This window comes from Saccopteryx leptura, chromosome 13 (genome assembly GCF_036850995.1).
Source record: "Saccopteryx leptura isolate mSacLep1 chromosome 13, mSacLep1_pri_phased_curated, whole genome shotgun sequence".
Classification (NCBI taxonomy): Eukaryota; Metazoa; Chordata; class Mammalia; order Chiroptera; family Emballonuridae; genus Saccopteryx; species Saccopteryx leptura.
Window position 1 is genome coordinate 41,893,163 of NC_089515.1, and position 21,841 is coordinate 41,915,003.

The window sequence follows — 21,841 nt, forward strand, 5'->3', positions numbered from 1 at the left end:
ACTACCTGGGGTTTAGAAGTAGCTGTGGGCCTTTGGCTGAGCTCCAGATCTATTACAGCTACAACCGGCATGCTCCTTCTCTTTAAACTGATATTGGCATTCTTCCCACCTTTCCTTCCCTGGTTTTGATCCCAGCCAACCTGCTGTGGCCCTGGCCAATCCTGTGGACTCACCAGGTATTGGCTTTTGCTGAAACCCTAATTCAACCCTAATGTTGAAACCCTAAATGCCGAAATCCAGACCTGGTCCTGTCTGGATTTTCACCACAGTGTCCCCAGCAACTAGATCAATGTGCAGAACGTAAAAAATATTCAATAAATACCCATGGAAGGAAGGGATGGATGGATGGAGGGATGGATGGATGGATGGGTAGATGGATGGATGAATGGATGGAATGGGGCTTACTCAAAGGTTCCTGAGGGCTGATTACCTGGCAGAGATGATAGAGAGGAAGGGCCGCTTGTCCTTGGCGGAGGCCTCAGTGGTTTTGACCCCGTTGTCTATGATCATGCCCGCCTGAGGAGGGAGACGTTCAGGGGCGTGTTGGCTCGCTCCCCCTGCAGGCCAGGCATAGCTCCTCACACTCAGCCTCACTCACTCTATCATTCTGAATGCTCCAGTAAAACCAGGTTTGCTCTCAGGATGCATTATTGGAAGTAGGGGGTCTGCAGTAAGGGAGGTGAATCTGCATTGCTCAGGTCAAATCGGAAATAAAGTGTCCTCTGGAGGTACAGGTGAGAAAACTGAGGTTTACAGGGGATAATGATCTTGTCCAAGGCCACTCAGGTAAGTCCGTGCCCAGCACAAACACCCACGTCAAGGGTAATGGCTATGCTTTCCTGGGAAATGTCTCTGCAGTGATTTAAAGGAAGTGCTGAACTTAAATCCCATCTTTACCTCGGGGCAGAGGTCTGTGGCCGTCTTGGGGTCTCATCTTGGATCCTGCCCGACTCGAGGAGAAAACCTCACTTTCCTATTTGGCTCCAAATCTGTCCGTTTGTCAGTCATGGTAAGCGGAGCCCGGGCAGCTGAGTGGTGCTGCCCAGTGAGGTCATGTCCCTTCCTTCCTAGGACCCTTTGTCCCTTAGGAATGTCTAACGTCGGGGTTCTCTTGTTTAGATCGTTGGAGGTCACTCTGGCTACTGCATTTGCCCACTGACTTCTAATGAAGCCATGGTGATGTGACTTAGGCGTGAGGCTGGACTCCTGGCTCCTCTCTCGTGAGCTGTGACTTGAAGTCCCCTCACTTCTGGGGCCTCAGCTGTAGCCTCTGTGAGATGAGCTGAGAGCGCCACCTTCACAGACAGCTGTGAGGCGTAAATGTGGCCGCCCAGGTGAAGGGCCGGGACAGGAGCCCCACACGGTGTGTGGAGGCGGGTTCACCGGGCATGAGTGCCAAGCATGGGGCCTCCTTTGCTCACACATTCAATCCATCCAGCTCCAGGCTCCTCCTCCCTCCTGCCCCACCTGCCACCTTCCTCGAGGCTATCCCTCACCTGTGCCCATGACCCCGCCCTACCTACTTCCTGTGGGAAACTACCCTCTCTTTATATCCTCCCTCCTTCCCTCCCTCCCTCCCTCCCTCCCTTCCTTCCTTCCTTCTCTTTCTCTCTTTCTCTCTCTCTCTCTCTCTCTCTCTCTTTCTTTCTTTCTTTGTAGGAGAGAGGAGGGGAGATACAGAGACAGATTCCCACATGCACCCCAAACAGGATCCACCCGGCAATCCCTATTTGGGGCCAATGCTCTGCCCATCCGGGGCTATGCTCACAATTGAGCTATTTTTAGAGCTTGAGGCAGACGCTCCATGGAGCCATCCTCAGTGCCCAGGGCTGATGCACTTGAGCCATGGCTGCAGGAGGAGGGGGAGAGAGAGAGAGAGAGAGCGAGAGAGAGAGAAAGAAAGTGGGGAGGAGGAGGGAGGGAGAAGCAGAGAGTCACCTCTCCTATATACCCTGCCCAGAAATGGAACCTGAGACTTCCACACACCAGGTCGACACTCTACTGCTGAGCCAACCAGCCGGGGCTATCCTCACCTGTTCTAACCTCTCTAAACATCCAGGTCCAACACAGCTCACCACCCCCCTCATAGGAAGGTCCTCAAAGGGTCTGACAAGCAGCCAAGGCATTTTCTCTCCCACTCTATTTATGGCCTGCTCTGTATGGAGAGAGCTCCCCACGGCCCGTGACAGCCTCGGGAATGCTCCCTCTGAGGCCTGTGCGAATTCTGTCAGGTGGCACTGTGACCCCTTCCTCGCCCCTGCCCTCTGTCCCGTGAACCTCTTCTTTCTTAGCTTCTGGGACCTGACCCTGCCCAGGGTCCCCTATCTGCCACCCTGCCCAGCCCCCTCATAGGCCGTCCCCGGGCACAAGCACAGCCCGTCCTGAGAACGTGTCTCTGCTACGTGTCTTCTTTCTTAGCTTCTGGGACCTGACCCTGCCCAGGGTCCCCTATCTGCCACCCTGCCCAGTCCCCTCACAGGCCGTCCCCAGGCACAAGCACAGCCCGTCCTGAGAACGTGTCTCTTCTATGTGTCTGCTCCCTGAGTGACTCCTGTTCTGTTTTTGTTGTTGTTGGTGGTGGTTTTGTTTTTGTTTTTATCCTGAATATGTCCATTCCCCTCTGGGAGAGCGTCCATTCCCCACCTGCACCACTAGGGACTGGATCAGAGGACGAGCCCGGACGTCCAGGGCTCTGTGTCCGCACTGCCTCCACGTCCCTGGACCAGCTTTGCCCAGAGCCGCGCCTCTGGTCTCCGCCCCGGCCCCAGCCCCAGCCCTGCCCCCTGCCCCGGGTCTCGGTGCTGCCTGGACCGGGAACTCACCTAACCTAACCACAAAGACTCACCCGGTAGTTAGAATGTGCTCGGTTGTTCTGGAACTTTCCCAGGGGGATGTGCTCCGAGTAACCCGGGGAGTACATCCCGACCGAAGGGCCCGTCGGCACGTGGTGGAAAATAAACCAAAATCCAGTTTCCTGTTGCGGGTGGGGGGGACAGAGGAGAAGCCACACAACTTAGCACCGGCCAGCTTCTCGTCAAGGCAACTGGATGGCCCCAAATTTCCCCCGCAGGCCCTGCGCTCGCCCCCAAACACCTCTGGGAAGCAGTGGAAAGCTGGAGGAGATGCACGCTGTGGGGCCCGCCCTGGCTGTTAGAACCCTTCATCGGATCCCACTCTGTCAGCCACGGGTACCACACGGCTGGCTGTGCGTGTGCCCCTGGCTCACAGCGGGAAGGCTTCACAAGCATCCTCGGCCTCTCTCCTTCACTCTACAGATCTGGAGGGACAGCACCTGCTCTGCTCAGGGCCCTGGGGGCTGAGCAGCAGGGACGGGGGTGAGCGCAAGTCCACGTCCGGATCCCGTGCCCCTGGGCACACGAGCTCCCCTCGCCTCTGTCTCCTCGCCCGTCCAGCGGAAGGTGATAGCTCAGGGGTCCCCAAACTTTTTACACAGGGGGCCAGTTCACTGTCCCTCAGACCGTTGGAGGGCCGGACTATAAAAAAAACTATGAACAAATCCCTATGCACACTGCACATATCTTATTTTAAAATAAAAAAACAAAACGGGAACAAGTACAATATTTAAAATAAAGAACAAGTAAATTTAAATCAACAAACTGACCAGTATTTCAACGGGAACTATGCTTCTCTCACTGACCACCAATGAAAGAGATACCCTTCCAGAAGTGCGGTGGGGGCCGGATAAATGGCCTCAGGGGGCTGCATGCGGCCCGCGGGCCGTAGTTTGGGGACCCCTGTGATAGCACTATCTCACCGAGCCAATGCAAGAATTAAGTCATTTTGGCTCCTTAGAACGTGGATGTGCCAGGCCCAGTTCCATGTAACAGTAATTTCAATCTAGTAATGAGTTATTACACATAAAGTGCTTTGTTCTCAGAAGCTGTGGCTGCCAGTGCATGAATGCACAACCCTCGCTGAAAAGCAGTCCACTCACGCCACTGGGAGTTCACAGCACACACACTGCCGGTTGGCCCCGGCCAGCCCGAGCTCCCGGCCTCCGCCGGGCTTCCTCCAGAGAAGAGGTCATCCTGCTCACCTCGGACCCCGCCGCGGAGCAGTTGATGAGGTTGTTGTTGGGATTGGCCATCCAAAAGGTGGACACACCGCTGCAGGAGGGGAGGCGGAGATGGAAAGGCGTTAGACAACGGCTCCCAGTCCCACATTGCTGCCTGGGGTCTGCACTGGGCTCTCTGAGGTCTCTTCAAAGAGCCTCTGCGAGATGGGGGAGTCCAGGACTTGTTGATCTGAAACCCGGTTTTCTGGCTGGAGCGGGGTGCGCGGAAGCACTTAAGATGTGCAGAGTCTGACAGGGGCGTGGCTCTTTGAAGGAGACACCGCCTGCATGTGGGTGAAGCCTGAGATGGGCTCTAAAATAAATCTAAGTCAGAAGGACCCAGAACGGTGGCTGCTTCTAAGGGAGAGGCCCTGGGCTCGGAAGGTTGGCACACAGGAAGCTCCATCTCTCGCGTCTGTAAAGGGTTAGTGTGGCTGGCACCAGTGTGCACACATGGGGAGCCCCGGGGCAGCTGCTCTCCTCAGAGAGCACTGCGGGGTGTCACGAAAAGCCTGAGGGTGAGAACCGTGGTTCTGTTTGGACAGGAAAGGAGACCTGCCCCGTCTCCAAGCTGCAGGCGGTTCAGGGCTGGGAGTCCAACCGGCTTAGCAGCCCCGGTGTGGGAGGTGCCCTGGCTGGAAGGCGGGTATCCCTGCGCCGGTATGGGGGGCACTTACTTGCAGTCCTGCCTGGGCTTGGGGATGTACCCCGGGTACGAGTCCTCTGTAATTATCTTGCACATCCTGCTGTCACGGTCTGAGGGCAGGAGGGTCCCAGATTTGACAAGGAGGCCAAGACAGTGGTCGAAGGTGTTGCGTTCCTCCGGCCCGTCCTCCGTGAAGAAGCAGTGGCCCAGGGAGTTATAGCCCACAACGTCCTTGATCTGCGGTGGTAGAGCGAGGGGAACATTTCACCCAATTATTCGTGGGCTTGTCCATTCATTCAACACACACCAAGCATTATCAACTGCACACCAGGCCCTGTGAGGAACACGGGAGGTTTGGAAATGGGCCGGACACAGGTGTTGGGCCTAGGGAGGGCTGGCCAGAAGGGTAATTAGGTAACTTTACAGGCCCTTCCAGCTGGAGATGTTACGGCTGAGGCTTCATGGGGTAGGAAAAGGGATAACATGTTAGAAGTAGGAGATGGAGGACTAGGTCATGTGAGCCTGCTCCAGTGAGTACACAGCGAGAACACAGTTTACAGGACTTTTTTTTATTATTAAGTGAGAGGAGAGGAGGCAGAGAGACTCCTATATGCACCCCAACTGGGAACCACCCAGTAAGCCCCCTCTGGGGCGATGCTCTGTCCATCTGGGGCTGTTGTTCCGTTGCTCAGCAACTGAGCTATTTTTAGTGTCTGAGGTGGAGGCCATGGAGTCATCCTCAGTGCCCAGGGCCAACTTGCTCAAACCAATCAAGCCATGGCTATGGGAGGGAAAGAGAGAGAAAAAAAAGGGGAAAGGGGTGGAGAAGCAGACGGTCACCTTTCCTATGTGCCTTGATAAGGAATCAAACCTGGGACATCCACACACTGGGGCAATGCTCTACCAATGAACCAACCAGCCAGGGCTACAGATTACATGACTTAATGGAAGGTGGTAGGAGGGAGCCTCACCTGGGCAGCAGTATCTGAGCTGGGCCTAGTGGGCGTTTAAGTGATACCGGTGTTGATCTTTGTCATTGTGTCCTCACCCACAAAGCCCAACCCATTGCATCGCCCACAAAGCACATCAAGTCACGCTTGCAACCCTTGGGCTGGGAACCAGAAAGGGTTAAAAAAAACACAACTCCATCCTCAATGTCCTTCTTGGAACCACAACGTCGGTGGAGAAGCAGAAAGACCATCTGAAGATATCAAGCCTGACCAGGCGGTGGCACAGTGGATAGAGCGTTGGACTGGGATGCGGAAGACCCAGGTTCGAAACCCTGAGGTCACCACCTTGATAGCAGGCTCATCCAGCTTGAGCGTGGGATTATAGACATGACCACATGGTCGCTGGCTTGAGCCCAAAGGTCACTGGCTTATAAGATCAAGGTCACTGGCTTGAAGCCCAAGGTCACTGGCTTGAGCAAGGGGCCATTTGCTCTGCTATAGCCCTCTGGTCAAGGCACATATGAGAAAGCAATCAATGAACAACTAAGGTGCTGCAACAAAAACTTGGTGCTTCTCATCTCTTTCCCTTCCTGTCTGTCTGTCCCTATCTGTCCCTCTCTCTGACTCTGTCTCTGTCAAAAAGTAAAAAAAAAGACATCGAGAGACCTGGGGTCGGGTCTTAGCCCTGCATCCAACCACATGGGGATCTTAACACGTCTCTGAACTTGTCTTCAACCCACCACAAATGAAGAATTTGAACTCCACGATCTCTGAGGTCCCTTCTGGGTTTGAACCCTATGAACTCATCAATGTCAGAACTAGAAGGTCCTCAGAGATCCTTGAGTCTGAGCCCACTCACCATCCACAGCCAGAATCTGCTCACTAGTATTTGTATGTCCTACTTTTGCTTAAACAGCTCAGAGTGAGACACTTACGGCCTCACAGTGTGGCCCGTCCACAGTGGGACGGGTGAGAATGGCCAGAAACACCTCACTTATCATGACTGTAATCTCCAACCCTCACCCCCACCCCGGGCCCTGACTGTTCACTGACGTCACCCAACAAGAAAGTTTTGCGCCCTGGCCGGTTGGCTCAGTGGTAGAGCGTCGGCCTGGGGTGAGGAAGTCCCGGGTTCGATTCCCGGCCAGGGCACACGGGAGAAGCGCCCATCTGCTTCTCCACCCCTCCCTCTCTCCTTCCTCTCTGTCTCTCTCTTCCCCTCCCGCAGCCAAGGCTCCATTGGAGCAAAGATGGCCCGGGCGCTGGGGATGGCTCCTTGGCCTCTGCCTCAGGCGCTAGAGTGGCTCTGGTTGCAACAGAGTGACGCCCCGAATGGGCAGAGCATCGCCCCCTGGTGGGCGTGCCGGGTGGATCCCGGTCGGGCGCATGCAGGAGTCTGTCTGACTGCCTCCCTGTTTCCAGCTTCAGAAAAAAAAATAATAAAAAGAAAGAAAGTTCTCCTCTGTGACGTCAGTTACCCCACACCTATCACGTACCCACCGTGGGGCCAGGCCCTGGATAATCCGCACAACTCCTTGCAGTTCCGGGAGCCCCCCGGGGCCGTCCCGCACACTGCGGGGTGTTGAGCAGCCTCCCTGGCCTCTGTCGCTAGACGCCTGCACAACCTCCTCAGCTGTGACAACCAAAAATGTCTCCAGACATTCACTGCCCAATATGCCACTGGGGAAGGGGTGACAACGTTGTCCTGATGAAGCAGCATAAATCTAAGGCAAACACCGCAGTTCCCTCCAGAGTCATTCAGACGACAAAGCTGCCTGCTCTGCAATGCCCAGGTGCTCTGGGAGCATCCAGGACTGGGACCCGTCCTGTCCCAGCACCGTGCTGGGCTCCTCTACCTTTTCATCTTGCTTAAGTCCTACACGATCCCCACGCAATATTTTTAGAGATGAAGAAAAATGAGGCTCAGAGAAGTGAAATGATTTGCCCAAGGTCACTCAACAGCCAGGGCTGGAAGCCCAGTTCATGCCAGAGAGGAGCCCCCAGATACACAGGCAGGCTCTGTTCTCTCGAACAGTGTCCTCTCCCTTAACCTCGGGTCCTAGGCAAGGGCGTGACCTTCACTCCCATTCATCCCTCAATGAGCATTTCAGTCAATACCAAGGTCATCTGATGGAACTGCTTCCTTTTCTCCTAGTGAGCTACGCAAGCTGGTTATAAATAGGCTAAAGACAAGCATGGGAGGAAGAGGGAAGGGGACGAGGGCTGCTCAAGCTGGCAGGGACATCTGAGAGCAAGTTCAACGGCTTCAAATGACTGACGCCCAGAGAAGGGGCGTGGAGCATCCAAGGACACTCATCGGCCTCGTGCGGTGGAGCCCTGTGCAGACCCAGGCCCCCTGCCCCCTGCCCACAGCTCTTTTCAAATCCTGTGCACCCCTTGCCCCGCTGTCTGGATCACACTTTGGGTAGGCCTTCTTTGAATGCAAATGAATAATGAATTACATATATTCTTATTCTAACAAATGTCTCTGAAAGAAATTCCCCTTGAAATGTGCTATGGAGAAAAATTCTCATTGAAAGGAGTGAAAGTAACTACCGCCTACTGGGTATCAAATGTGTTACGTACACACATTATCTCATTTAATCTTTATCACAACAACTGTTTCCTTTCTACCAGTGACACTGAGGCTCAGGAGGTTGCCCAAAGGCACTTCCCTTGCAAGGACAGAATTGAGACTTGATACTTCCATCTGTCGGACCCATAACTGGTAACTAATCAGTTCCCGACAGCACCAGGAAGGAAAATACAAAAACAAAACCCTTGCATTAGGAGTGGGGTGAGGGTGGTGCACAGAGTCAAGGGAGAAGCACGAGAAGGCAGAAGAAAGCCCTGGGTTGGGAGAAGACAAATTCTCGTCGTAGCCACACTTGTGACTTGCCTGACTTCTTTTGCCTTAGGGTGACTTCTGACATCCCTTCCAGTTCTAACATTCTACCACTGTTCTTCCTGAGAACATTTCTCAGAATTAAATACTCAAACCTGAAACACAGCTTGATACAGATAGACAGGTAAGTAAAGAAATCAACAGGTAAGTAGGCAGGCAGGCAGGTAGGTAGGTAGGTAGGTAGGTAGATAATAGACAAGAGTCTGGGTTCCTCATTTGAACTCCTGTGGGAAGGAGACATAAGACCAGCTGCATGAATCATGAAGCACGTGAGACTGACTTCAAGACACTGGATAAAAGCCCTGACCGGGTTGTTCAGTGGATAAAGTAGGTTCGATCCCTGGTCAGGGCACATTCGAGAAACAATCAATGAGTACACAACTAGATGAAACAACTAAGCAAAACAATGAGTTGATGCTTCTCTCTCAGTCTGTGTCTCGCTCTCTCAAATGAATGGAAAGGTTAAAAGAATACAACTGGATAGAGGAGACACCCACCACTCCCAGAGCTCTGAGCTCTGAGGCCATGTACGCATGGGGGCCTGGCATCTGGACGACACCCGCCGACGGACGCTTCCTCCCAGTCTGGCGGCCAGCATCCTTTGGGGCCAGACAGGAAGAGAGCTTTGGTATGATGGACGGCGAGGATCTGCTGGTCCCAAGAGGTTGCTCAAGGCTCTGGCTGCAAGAATCTCTCTCTACTGTGGATGCAAGTGACCCTTCTGGCTGCTCCGTGGGCCACTGTGCTTGCCCTCCTCCTGACACATTTCTTGGTGGCCCTGTGATCCTTATTAACTTGGACGTGTGGCTTGCGCTAACTCTCCCCGCCTCTCCCCAGCGTGCATCCCAGCTGAGATGCACGGTCACAGCACGGCTGTGCTGGGCCTGGAGGGGCAGTGACTGAGGCTCTCACGCCTCTGGCCCCACCCTCAATGGTTCCTCATTTTCTGGGGCTGAGACCTGGGCGCACTGCTCTGAGGAAGGTTTGCTGTTACAAAGACGGCCAGAAACCCTGGCCAGTTGGCTCAGTGGTAGAGCGTCGGCCTGGCGTGCAGAAGTCCCGGGTTCGATTCCCGGCCAGGGCACACAGGAGAGGCGCCCATCTGCTTCTCCACCCCTCCCCCTCTCCTTCCTCTCTGTCTCTCTCTTCCCTTCCTGTAGCCAAGGCTCCATTGGAGCAAAGATGGCCCGGGCACTGGGGATGGCTCCTTGACCTCTGCCCCAGGCGCTGGAGTGGCTCTGGTCGCAACAGAGCGACGCCCCCTGGTGGGCGTGCCGGGTGTATCCCGGTTGGGCGCATGCGGGAGTCTGTCTGATTGCCTCCCCGTTTCCAACTTCAGAAAAATACAAAAAAAAATAATAATAATAAATAAAATAAAATAAATAAATAAATAGAGAGTCACAAATGCAAATGCACTTGTCACCAGGCTAGGCATGTACTGCGATGTACGGGGAAGTGGCGGCCACAGGGTCCGTGGGAGAACAAGCCGGCGCAGCGGGCAGCCAGGCTGGCAGGGGGTTCTGGTGCTGCCGACTCAGCCGACTCCTGCAAGAGAAGCCTGGGATCCAGACTTTTATGTGAAATCTCTTAATGTTTAAACGATGGAAACGCATGTGAATGTTTCTTTAAGCACCGCCGCAGCCAAACAAAACACATCTGGTGCTGGATTCGGCTCGCAGGGTGCCATTTTGTGACATCCGGTTTTAAAGTTCACAGAGGGTATAAGTTCAGTCCATTTAAAGGAAGTTCAATTTACTGTAAAATTATCAGTTTAGCGTCAAAATGATCAAATGTTTCTCTAAACACCGTACAAGCCAAACCAAACACAAGCCGGAGTCAGCTCGCGGGGTGCCGTTTTGTAACGTCCAGTTGGAAATGTTTATAGAGAACATAAGTTGAGTTCATTTAAAGAAGCATCAACTCCGCGTAAGCGCTCTCTGTGCAAATCAAGACAAGCCTCGAGCACATCCACCAGTTTGCTCGAGAGGACACTTCTCTCAGCAGCATTTGCTCCGACGGACACTTGGTTTACCAAAAGGGAAGGGGCCCTTGCTGCGGCTGGCTCAGCTGGTCAGGCAGATGCCGCAGCTCAGTCCTGGCACGGTGCCCCTTGTCCGCAGCTGGCAGATCTGTCATGCCACGTGGCCACGGAATGGCCCTCCCCACCACACGTGGACTCCCGTGACCACCACAGACTCTGCATCCTGGTGCCCTCTGGCACGGAGACAGCCCTGTTTTCTCCCTCCTCGTGGGTCGGTTGCCTGTTCTCGGTTGAGAGCACTCTAAAATCCCAGGTAAGGGCCCTGGCCGGTTGGCTCAGTGGTAGAGTGTTGGCCTGGCGTGCAGGAGTCCCGAATTCGATTCCCGGCCAGGGCACACAGGAGAAGTACCCATCTGCTTCTCCACCCCTCCCCCTCTCCTTCCTCTCTGTCTCTCTCTTCCCCTCCTGCAGCCGAGGCTCCAATGGAGCAAAGTTTGCCCGGGCGCTGAGGATGGCTCTGTGGCCTCTGCCTCAGGCGCTGGAATGGCTCTGATTGCGGCAGAGCGACGCCCCAGGATGGGCAGAGCATCGCCCCCTGGTGGGTGTGCCGGGTGGATCCTGGTCGGGCACATGCGGGAGTCTGTCTGACTGCCTCCCCATTTCCAACTTCGGAAAAAGAAAGAAAGAAAAAAATAAAAATATTAAAATCCCAGGTAAGGATGGTTCAACCGCTGACGAGCCCTGGACTGAGTGACTAGATGTAAACATCCTTCCAGCACTGACGGCCCCTGGGCCCAGCAGTGAGCTGGCTGGCATGGGGCGGGGGGAAGGTGTGAGGGCCCTCAAGGTCCTTTCTTCCCTAGGAAGGAGGCACTTACCAACAAGCCATTGGAGCCGTGGACGGTGACACAACGAGAGAAGGTGTGGTGGATGGACAGGTCCCGGACGTACGTGGGCGGGTCGTAGCCACCATGCTCGTCCACGTCACCCGCCAGGTGGAAGTGAATGGGGTACTGACCCACCAGCTGCTGCCCCATGTGCGTCAGCTCCACGCCTTCCAGATGTGCTGCCTTAAACCCCAGTGCAAACTAGGAAAGGAGAGACAAGAGTCAGAAGGAGTCCGTGAGGCACTCCCTGACCCCCCCCTTGGGGGTGTCCACATTCTGAAAACATGCAGGCGTTTTCTTCAAAATGCTTCATTAACCTCGTCTCGGGTAAATCAGTGATGCTCTCCACAAACGTGTTAAGACCACTAGCTCGTCTGTCTTACCCTGGAAAGGGACAAGGTGTTCCTTATAACAGGGGTGTGGCAAGGCAATGGACTCGAATGGAGGGGTGCGGAGCGACTGGGGCTCACTTCCACCTTCTCTTCCTGCCTCCAAAGCCACTGAGTGTGACGAGGAAGGGAACTTCCAGAAGTGCTTTTGATGGTGACAAAGCATTGAATGAGCAGGGACCAGGGAAGCTGGAAACCCTATAACATGGGCCGGCATGACAAAACACCGTGTCACCTAAAACGCCAGGAGGGTCCCCACTGTGAACTCTGGAAGTTTCACTCTATCGTTCTTCTCAATTATTTACCAATAAGTCTCATCCTTAAAGCGTGATTCTAGCTTCAAGAGAATAGTCCTCACAAAACTCCAATATACTATTATTATTCTGTCAGCTTTAACCCCAAATCACAGAGCACAATGGTCCCATGAAAATGTTTGGGGGTGTCTTATGCTATTCAATGTGCAAGGTAAAGGTGGTTTAAGTAGAGCTGCAAAGGAAATCGCTCTGAGAGTGGAAGGCTACGAGACCGTGAGCTCCGATGTGCTGACACTCTTCCTCACTGCACAGTGAGGATTAATTCTGCCGCTCATAACGGCTCTCATGGCCTGGAATCTCTACCTGCAGACTCACAGGGTAAGGTAACAAGCTATAGCCTCTGGTTCTGCTACTTATCATTTATCTGCATTTTAAAGGACCTATTGTACACTTGACCTTTTGTGAGTTAAATACCAGTTGTTGCTTTCAGGAAGGGATGGGGTTAAATAAGGAAGAAAGAGAATGACAGCCAGGATTGGGATTGAAAATCAGGAAGGTAGGGAAGGCAGCAGGACGTGGGCCATGTGACGGTGAGTAGGGAGATGTTCCCAGCTTGGCTCCATCATCCCCCTGTTCCCAAGTACTAATGGGTGGGAGAGCATGGCAGTGGATAATACATAAGAGACTTCTCCAACTTCCAGAAGGTTCTCTTGCCTTCATCCCCTTTCCTACCCTTCCATCCCCTTCCCTACCAAGCATCCTGCCCGCTGGCTGGCATCGTGGGAATTCTGCCGGGTGGGCTTACGACCTCAGCCAGGTGGGTCCCTACCTTGATGTGGCCTCCGAAGGTATCGAAGTCGAAGAAGCTGCAAAGGTGGGTGCTGTAGGGGTAGCACTCGGCCTCCATCTCCCCCATGATCACGATGTTCCGGCTCAAGAGCCCGACCTCGGCCCGCATGTCCACACCATCGATCTCCTCCCCGGTGTGAAGGTACATGGGTTTTCCTAGGCCAATCAGAGAGACTGCCTGTGCCCACCGTGCCCTGGGCCCCTGCCAGCTGCCTCCGCCGCTCTGGCGTAGGTCTTCCCGTGACCCGTGTGCCCGGTGGCCGCAGGGCCCCGCCCGTCCCACCGCACGGAAGAAGGAAGCTCAGGGACGTGGTCACTTGTCTGAACGAAGAGGCAGGATTCATGGCCAGGCATGTTTGGATCTGAAACCTGTAGTTCAGAAATTGCTATCTGTCCCCCCAATATCTGTCCCCTTTTCTGCTTTTCGGTACTAAAATCTCCAGTGTTTTAGGTTGGCTCGTGGCTCCGCAGGAGAGCGACAGGGCCCAGGTTCCCGGCAGTGGGTGTGGTCGCAGGACGAGCAGGAGTGATGTGTGCAGCCTGAGGTGGCCCCTGCTCTCTCTCTGTCCCTGGGGCTGGAATGTGGACATGTGAGGGTGACCCAGCCTCACCTGGCAGGTGAGACCCATGCCCTAGAGGTGGCATATGGACGAGACAAAAGAAATCTGGGTTCTGATGACCGCACAGAGCGTACACCCTAGACTGCCAAGCAGCTGGGATTCTTTTTTTTTTTTTTTAATTTATTTTTTACAGAGACAGAGAGAAAGCCAGAGAGAGGGATAAACAGGGACAGACAGACTGGAACGGAGAGATGAGAAGCATCAATCATTAGTTTTTCGTTGCTCATTGCGACACCTTAGTTGTTCATTGATTGCTTTCTCCTATGTGCCTTGACCGCGGGCCTTCAGCAGACCGAGTAACCCCTTGCTCGAGCCAACAACGTTGGGTCCAAGCTGGCGAGCTTTTTGCTCAAACCAGATGAGCCCGCACTCAAGCCGGGGACCTCGGAGTCTCGAACCTGGGTCCTCGGCATCGCAGTCCGACGCTCTATCCGCTGCGCCTCCGGCCGGTCAGGCGCGCAGCTGGGATTCTACAGACACAGAGCAACCTGCTCTTTACAGCCACTGCAACAAAGCAGCGCAAGTCCATGCCCTGTGAAAGGAGGCAGATCTGTTCTGTTCGGCCATCTTCAACCTCAGGCACAGTGTGTAGCCACAACCCGGTCACCTAGAAGGAGCCAGACTGGAGCTTCCCTGACCAGCACGGGGGGGGCCGGGCTCTGGCTGCCTCTGTGATCCTGATCGGAACAGCACAGGAGAGCATTCGCCTCACTCGTGTCGACCTCGTCACAGCCTCCCTATCTCCCTTCTTCTGGTCGTGGAGGAGATGACACTCTGTCACCTTGTACCGCTGACCCCAAGCCCCACCCCAGAGTGACAAGAGTTTGGAACTTTGGTACTGCCTTTGATTTTTCAGTCCCAAATTCTGCTTCTATAACAATCCCAAATCCTTTTCTTGCACAGAGAGATCTTAGCCTGCCTCTGAACTCGCCTCCTCGCTGGGCATGCTGACCTGGCTGGTAGGCACTGCCGCTTCCCGTTGGGGGAAGAGCAACGATCTCTCGTGTGTGTGGATTCGCAGCCCGAACCCACACCACGGACGCCACTCGGCCTTCACCGTGACCTTGACCTGAGCAACAGAGCACGCGCCTCCTTCAGCCCCGTGACACGGTAACCACATGCAAGAGCCCTGAGCAGCCACCAGCAGTGACCCCAGCCCGCCCTCTCCCCTGAGGAGGAACCCAGCACACCCTGACTGGGGCTGCGAGATTTCTAAGGATGTTGACCGTCCTGAAATTTTGCAGACGCAAGGAGAGTGTGGTTTCTTTGAAGCGTCGTAGTTCAAAGGCGCGAACCTGGCTCACGGCAAAGCCGAGAAAACATCCCCTTCGGAATCAGTATCAGCTTCCTAGGGCCGCTCTAACAAGTTACCACAAACCGTGGCTTCAAACAACAGTGATTTCTTCTCTCCAGTTCCGGGGGGGTCAGAAGTCCAAGACCAGCCTTAGTGGGTCGGAGCCAACAGTGATTTCTTTTCTCCAGTTCCGGGGGGGGAGTCAGAAGTCCAAGACCAGCCTCAGTGGGTCGGCAGCAATGGTGTTGGCAGGGCTGGGCCCCTGGGAGGCTCGAGCCAGCATCCGTTCTGGACTTGTTCAGATTCTAATGCTGCCGACGCTCCTGGGCTGGTGGCCCTTCCTCCATCTTTAATATGCATCCCTCTAATCTGCTTCTGTCTCCACATCACTTTCTCCTCTTGACTCTGACTCCCCGGGGTCCCTTTTATGAGGACCTTTGTGATTCCATCAGGCCACCCAGATGATCCGGAATAATCTCTCATCATCTCACAGCCGTAACTTCATCACACCTGCAAAGTCCCTTCTGCCAAGTCAGGGAACATTCACAGGTCCTGAGGATAAGGACGTGGACCTCTTTGGGGGCATTGTTCAACCAACCAGCAGAATTCTCTCCAAAAAAAGGGGGGGGGGTTAGGTATTAAAAAAATTAACTTTACTCTATAGTCTGTTTACTATAATATACTCTTATTCCTTGAGCCTGGGGTCAAAGGTCGGTGCCCCTGCTCAATGGAAGAGGTCAGGAGTAGACACCACGGGCAGGGGCTGTCGGGCCTTGGGTTTCACATGTGTTCTGATACTGAGAGCGTCTGGAACAAGCCAGCTCTGCAGAATGCCGGGCCTGCCTGTCTTCAGGACATCTCACTGCGGCTTCTGTTTTTTTTCTTTTCTGCTTTTCCAAGTGAGAGGAGGGGTAGATAGAGGGACAGACTCCTGCATGAGTCCCCAACAGGGATCCACACAGCAACTCCCATCTGGGGCTGATGCTCTGCCCTACTGGGGCCATATTCTCAATAGTGCCTGAGGCGGAGGCTCCATGGAGCCATCGTCAGCTCCTGGGGCCTGTGCACTCCAACCAAGTGAGCCATGGTTGCGGAAGAGAGAGAGAGAGAGAGAGAGGAAGGAGAGGGGGAGGGGTGGAGAAGCAGCTGGGCGCTTCTCCTGTGAGTCCTGACCAGGAATCAACCCTGGACATCCACACGCCGGGATGACACTCGACCACTGGCCAACCGGCCAGGGCCTGGGTCTTTCCAGTTTTAAAGTCAAGCAGCCGGGTGCCCTCTGTAAGGCGTGTAGCTAGCAGACAGCCCCTGGCTCAGGAGCCAGACCAGACCCCCACCCTTCCCGGATAAACCTATGCTAGTTTATTTCTCAGGGCTTCTGTCTACGCTGCTCCCTCCGGCTGGGACAGCCTTGTCCACCCTGTCCACATAGCAGTCGCCTTGTCCATCCAGATCTAGTTCCAAGGGCTCCTTCTTAGTGAAGGCTTCCCTGACTACCCTCGGCATCAGCCTCTGGTTTCTGTGTGCCCGCAGGGCTGGGCAGAGCCGGAAACCAGACCACACCCCCCAGGACTTCTCACCAGCCCTCCCAGGCCCCGCACTTCAGGCTCAGGGGCTTAAATAGCATCTCTCGCTTCGTCAGTGTCTCCCTAACATGTAATGTCTAAGCAGGACACTGACCATCGGCTTTTTTGTGGGTAGCCTGAGGGTCCTCCTCAGGGACCAGTCTGAACAGGATGGTAGGTGGGAGCACTGTGGCTCGAGAGCCTGGCTATCTGGGTCAGACCCAAACTCAGATGGTAGCCACGAGTCCCTGACACTATTCAAACAGCCTGAACCTCAGGCTTTTCATCTACAAATGAAAATAATAACAGCCTGTAAAGCCTGCAGCCAGGGCCAGGCCCACTATCACAGCAGCCCGGCCAGTGCAGGTTCGCATTGGATTCGGACAGTTGGTAAAGAAACAATGGAGCCCAAAACTGGTGGGCCATAGTCTTTAATCCTAGCTTGCACCCGGCGGGCAAGTAAAAACACACACTGGGCTCCAAAACCCACTCACATTCAGTGCTCACAAAACCACTGACTTATCTGAGTTTCCTAGAATCAAAGGTTTCTAGCTCACCAGCCTTATTCTCCTCAGTTCCCCATCTCCTTCCTTATCCCAGATCCAAACTCTACACAAACTGGCATCTCCCTCAGCACTCCGCCATCTTGGCTGCTTCTCCTGGCCACATGGCCTCTTTCTGCTCTCTGCTCTGCTCCCTCTGCTCTCTCATGCTAATCATCCCAGGAACCAAGAGCGCAAGCTCCTATTCTGCCCCTATTTTATAGTGTAGCTTCACAACCTTTAATCCAATATACAAAATAGGGAAGTCTCTAATACAAAGTCACTTATCCGAGGCATGATGGGATTGTACCACCCCACAGCAAAAAGGGTGGGAAAGGCTTAATCCCAAAACCAAGCCCCAGGCTACAAAGATCCTGCCTGCCCACAGAGACACACATTAATTTCACCTGGGCAACGGCCTCCACATGGGCAGCGTCATCTTTAACAAAGTGAGCACAATACATTTTATCTGCCCAACACAGCACGTATCTCAAAAGGAGTGTTAAACGAGCTGACCCACAGAACGTGCTCAGGGACAGGACCGGGTACACACAGAGGCTAGGATAACGGATGTGACACACGCGGCTGCCCCTGGCAGCGCCCTCACGTGAATGCTGGCGCCCGGGGCCCCCACCACTGCCTTCACACCGGTAACGACCTCAGGTTCCACAGCTTCCTTGTTCCCTGGGGAAACGGCCAGCGTGTAGGAGTGAATTCCACGGTAGACGAGAGTCTGTTTGTCAGAGAGACTGTGTTTGTCAGACTCCGGTGAGCAGGCAACATCGGACAGAGAGGTCTGCGCGTTTCTGCCCCGCCCTCCCGCCCAGCCTGCAGCGCCCCCATCAGGACCCGACAGGACAGGCTCTCGGGGCAGCTTCTGTCCTGCGGCTGCATTCACCGCCCCTCCTGGCTGCGAGCCCCGGCTTCCCACGTCCACCTCTCCCTTCCTCCTTGCAGCTCTGACACTGAGGGTTAAGCAGGGACAGCAGATGTGGCCATATTTGTCCCCAACAATCTAGAAGGGCCAGGAGCATGGGCAAGGAAGGGATGGGGTGGCTGGGAAGCAGAGGGGCTCTGCACAGCGGCCCCACGCAGGGCTTTAAATGCTGCCCCCCCCTGCCCTGCTCACCTACAGCTGCCCTGCCCCCCCCCCCCAGCCCTCTCCTCAGTGGAGCAGCAGCAGCCACTCCGGGGCAAGAGAAGAATAGACATAAGGTGACCAGTCGTCCTCCTTTAGGGAAGACAGTCCTTCTTTTGTAAGTTCCGTCCTCTCTTGAAGAGTGTCCTCCTCCATGTCCTCCTTTTTGATATTGGAAGACTCATCTGTAAATGTCTGTATTCGATCGATGCAGAGTCGACCCACTGCGTGTGATGTGACGTATTTGTATCTAAATGAGTACTCTTTTCTTAAAATTACTATTAAAAATTAATAGGCATGTAAGCATAATTACAATATAAAATATTAGAAATGTTTTTATTATGCATTATAGCAGGGGTCCCCAAACTTTTTACACAGGGGGCCAGTTCACTGTCCCTCAGACCGTTGGAGGGCCAGACTATAAAAAAAACTATGAACAAATCCCTATGCACACTGCACATATCTTATATTAAAGTAAAAAAACAAAACGGGAACAAATACAATATTTAAAATAAAGAACAAGTAAATTTAAATCAACAAACTGACCAGTATTTCAATGGGAACTATGCTCCTCTCGCTGACCACCAATGAAAGAGGTGCCCCTTCTGGAAGTGCAGCGGGGGCCGGATAAATGGCCTCAGGGGGCCGCATGTGGCCCGCGGGTCGTAGTTTGGGGACCCCTGCATTATAGTGTATTACTGTTGCAATGAATAAAATGTTTCTTTTACTTATGATATTGTTTTCTTCCATTTATTTCTGTCCTCCTTTTCACTGTAAAAAAAGTTGATCAACTTCATAAACATCAACGACCCTCCAGGGGGAGAGACTGACACATGCCCAGGGCTCAGACCAGCAGGGTTCGTGAGACTGTAGGTTGGCGGGCCAGGGGTCAGCCCTTCTCAGACCACTGAGGAACAGTCCGGAGGGGCTGGGCTGGCAGGTCCTAGGGAAGTGAATTTAGACCACAGAGCTCCCAGTTTCCTCCACAGTCCGGTCAACTTCTAGACTGGGAGGGGAGATGCTAGCATGGGAGCCTTCACAGAGGGAGGACAAGGTGGATCACGTCGCCTTGGGGCCAGACAGCTCGAAGTGTGCATCCTGCTCAGCTTGGTCTGTACCAGCAGCTCTGAGAGGATGGTCCTACTCTGTTCTGTGCTGTCACAGGGTAGCCACTAGCCACGTGTGGCCACTGAACACCTGAGATCCGGCTAGTGTGACCAACAAACAGGAACTCTAACTTTATTTAGTTTTAATTACATTTAAATAGCCACGTGTGGCTGGTGGCTACCGTATTGAAAAGCACGAGTTCAGATGTTTCATTTCTGTGAACCAGTTTTCCTCATCTGTGCCCTGGAGAAAACAGTAGCTCCCTCCTTCTTAGCTTATGGTGAAGAGGGGCCAAGATGGATGCTGTAAGTGCTTAGCACCTCATAGGAAAGCACAAGAAGTCAGCACTAGTTCGCAGCAGTGTTATGTAAATGCGGGGGGGAAGGGCAGTGACAGGCAAAGTGGGAAGACGGGGCAAAGAACAGAGAGTCAAGGAGCTTTCTAATTGCCATGTCACGAGGTGTTAGGAATTACACTGTGGTTGGTGAAACTCTGAAATGTTTTTTTTTTTAGATGATTCACACATTTTCATGACTTTGTTTTATTCCCATCTGTTTCCCATCAGAAAACCCTTACCATGCCTGTTTACTGGAAGGGGGCCGTGAGGAAGGAGCCAGGGAAGAAGCCTCCTCCGTCCCTCTCTGCGGCCGGCCTGGGAAGGCGAACCCGGAGAGGTAACAGGAGGCAGCTTTGCAGAAGAAGGAAGCAGGTGTACTCCTTGCTCTCTCTCAGGGGGAGGTGGAGAGGCAGAGAAAGGGCGTGGGGCTGAACAGGAGAAATGTGTGTCCCCCTAGACCAGGGGTCCCCAAAACCTTTTACACAGGGGGCCAGTTCACTGTCCTTCAGACCGTTGGAGGGCTGGACTATAAAAAAAAAAACTATGAACAAATCCCTATGCACACTGCACATATCTTATTTTAAAGTAAAAATACAAAACGAGAACAAATATAATATTTAAAATAAAGAACAAGTAAATTTAAATCAACAAACTGACCAGTATTTCAATGGGAACTATGCTCCTCTCACTGACCACCAATGAAAGAGGTGCCCCTTCCGGAAGTGCGGTGGGGGCCGGATAAATGGCCTCAGGGAGCCGCATGTGGCCCGCAGGCCGTAGTTTGGGGACCCCTGCCCTATACGGACACACAGACTCATACCCCTCCCTGGGGCTTTTCTGACACTGTCCACCAGGGGGCGCTGTTTTCACACAAGCCCCACACTTGTGAGTAAAATCAAATGGACCATCCACTCTGAGTCTAATAACTTGAGAGGGGGGTTGGCTGGGTGTGGGGCTGGTACAGATACAGATATAAGACTTGCTAAACCAGGGGAGGGGAGGGTCTTGAAGGGCCCAGCATCTTCTCCATTCAATCTTTCCTTCCCATACTCAGGCCCAGAGAAGCCCAGCTCTCTCTCCAACCAGCCCCTAAGAGGCCTCAAGAAGCAGCTGGATCTGTTGTTGGGCATTGCCAAGAGGAGCAGCTCCCCATCATTCACCCCAAACCACAATGCTGGGGGGCCCCTTACATCAGCACACGGGCGCCTCACCCTCAGGGCCACCCTCGGCACCCACGGTTCACAGTGAAACCTGCTCCCCATCATTCACCCCAAACCACAATGCTGGGAGGCCCCTTACATCAGCACACGGGCCCCTCACCCTCAGGGCCACCCTCGGCACCCACGGTTCACAGTGAAACCTGCCCCCCAGGACTCAGGGTGCCCGGCACTGGGTGCAGACGAGGGCTGTGTGAAGAGACCCGGAGCACCCCTCCCAGGGGCTCCTCCGCCTAGACCCGGAGCACCCCTCCCAGGGGCTCCTCCGCCTAGACCCGGAGCACCCCTCCCAGGGGCTCCTCCGCCTAGACCCGGAGCACCCCTCCCAGGGGCTCCTCCGCCCACCTTCACACGGGCCAGGCACTCAAGGCAGGCTCGCCACCCGCCTAGAAGCCCCGTGCTGCCCAGAACCACGGGTCACCTTACAGTGAGCAGTGACATCAGCTCAAACGGTCTGAAGGCAGCTCCTGCCAAGAGTCCAGGGGGACACCTGGTGTCCCAAAAAACCTGTCCACACGTATTATCCCTGGAGGCACAGAAGTCATCCAGTGAAGACCCCAGGTTCCACACTCTTAGGAACTCACTCCCCTGGGGCTGTCCTGTGAACAGGGACATGGGAAATAATCTTTCCTCGCTGGGAAAATCCAACAGGCCATTGCCCTCAGAATAAAGCCACACAGTGTCACCAGGGGGTCTCCCTTGCCTCCAGGCCCAGCTGTCCTGTCCTCACTGTGCTGGTCCTCTTCCGTAGCCGGAACCCCAAGGGAGGCTCCCTCCTGCCACAGCTCTCTGCGCTCTGCTGACCCTCCCAGAGCTTTCTCCCCCTCATTACCTTTTCCGCTTCCTCCAGTTCTACGCTCCATCACTAACGCCTCCGCCTCCAGGAGGGCTTCCATGCCTGCTCTGACTTTGCCACGCCCCTTTCCATGCTCCCACCACCGCCACGCCCCTGTTCCTCTCCATAGTGCTTCACACACATGGGATTTAATTTTTATTGGGATGGTTCATTGCTGGGTGTCTCTTTTTACTGTGGGACTGCAGGCTCCCTGGGGGGCAGAGCCATGTGTACCTGGCTCAGCAAGCAT

At 54.1% G+C, this 21,841-nt stretch overlaps 1 protein-coding gene and 1 non-coding gene across 6 annotated transcripts in view; one reads left to right on the forward strand and one right to left on the reverse strand.

Annotated features, from left to right (window-relative positions):
• Positions 1 to 21,841, reverse strand: part of CEMIP (cell migration inducing hyaluronidase 1) — a 154,138-nt gene that overhangs the window by 28,372 nt on the left and 103,925 nt on the right. For all 5 annotated transcript variants that reach the window (XM_066354578.1, XM_066354581.1, XM_066354582.1 and 2 more), the window contains 6 exons: positions 12,917 to 13,092; positions 11,436 to 11,645; positions 4,753 to 4,958; positions 4,058 to 4,127; positions 2,846 to 2,974; positions 431 to 516 (listed from right to left, as the gene is read on the reverse strand). In XM_066354578.1, coding sequence (XP_066210675.1) covers positions 431 to 516; positions 2,846 to 2,974; positions 4,058 to 4,127; positions 4,753 to 4,958; positions 11,436 to 11,645; positions 12,917 to 13,092 — 877 coding nt within the window. The remainder of the gene's footprint in view (positions 1 to 430; positions 517 to 2,845; positions 2,975 to 4,057; positions 4,128 to 4,752; positions 4,959 to 11,435; positions 11,646 to 12,916; positions 13,093 to 21,841) is intronic.
• TRNAP-GGG (transfer RNA proline (anticodon GGG)) lies at positions 6,748 to 6,823 on the forward strand. The gene has a single exon. It is a non-coding gene; the product is annotated as a tRNA-Pro (tRNA).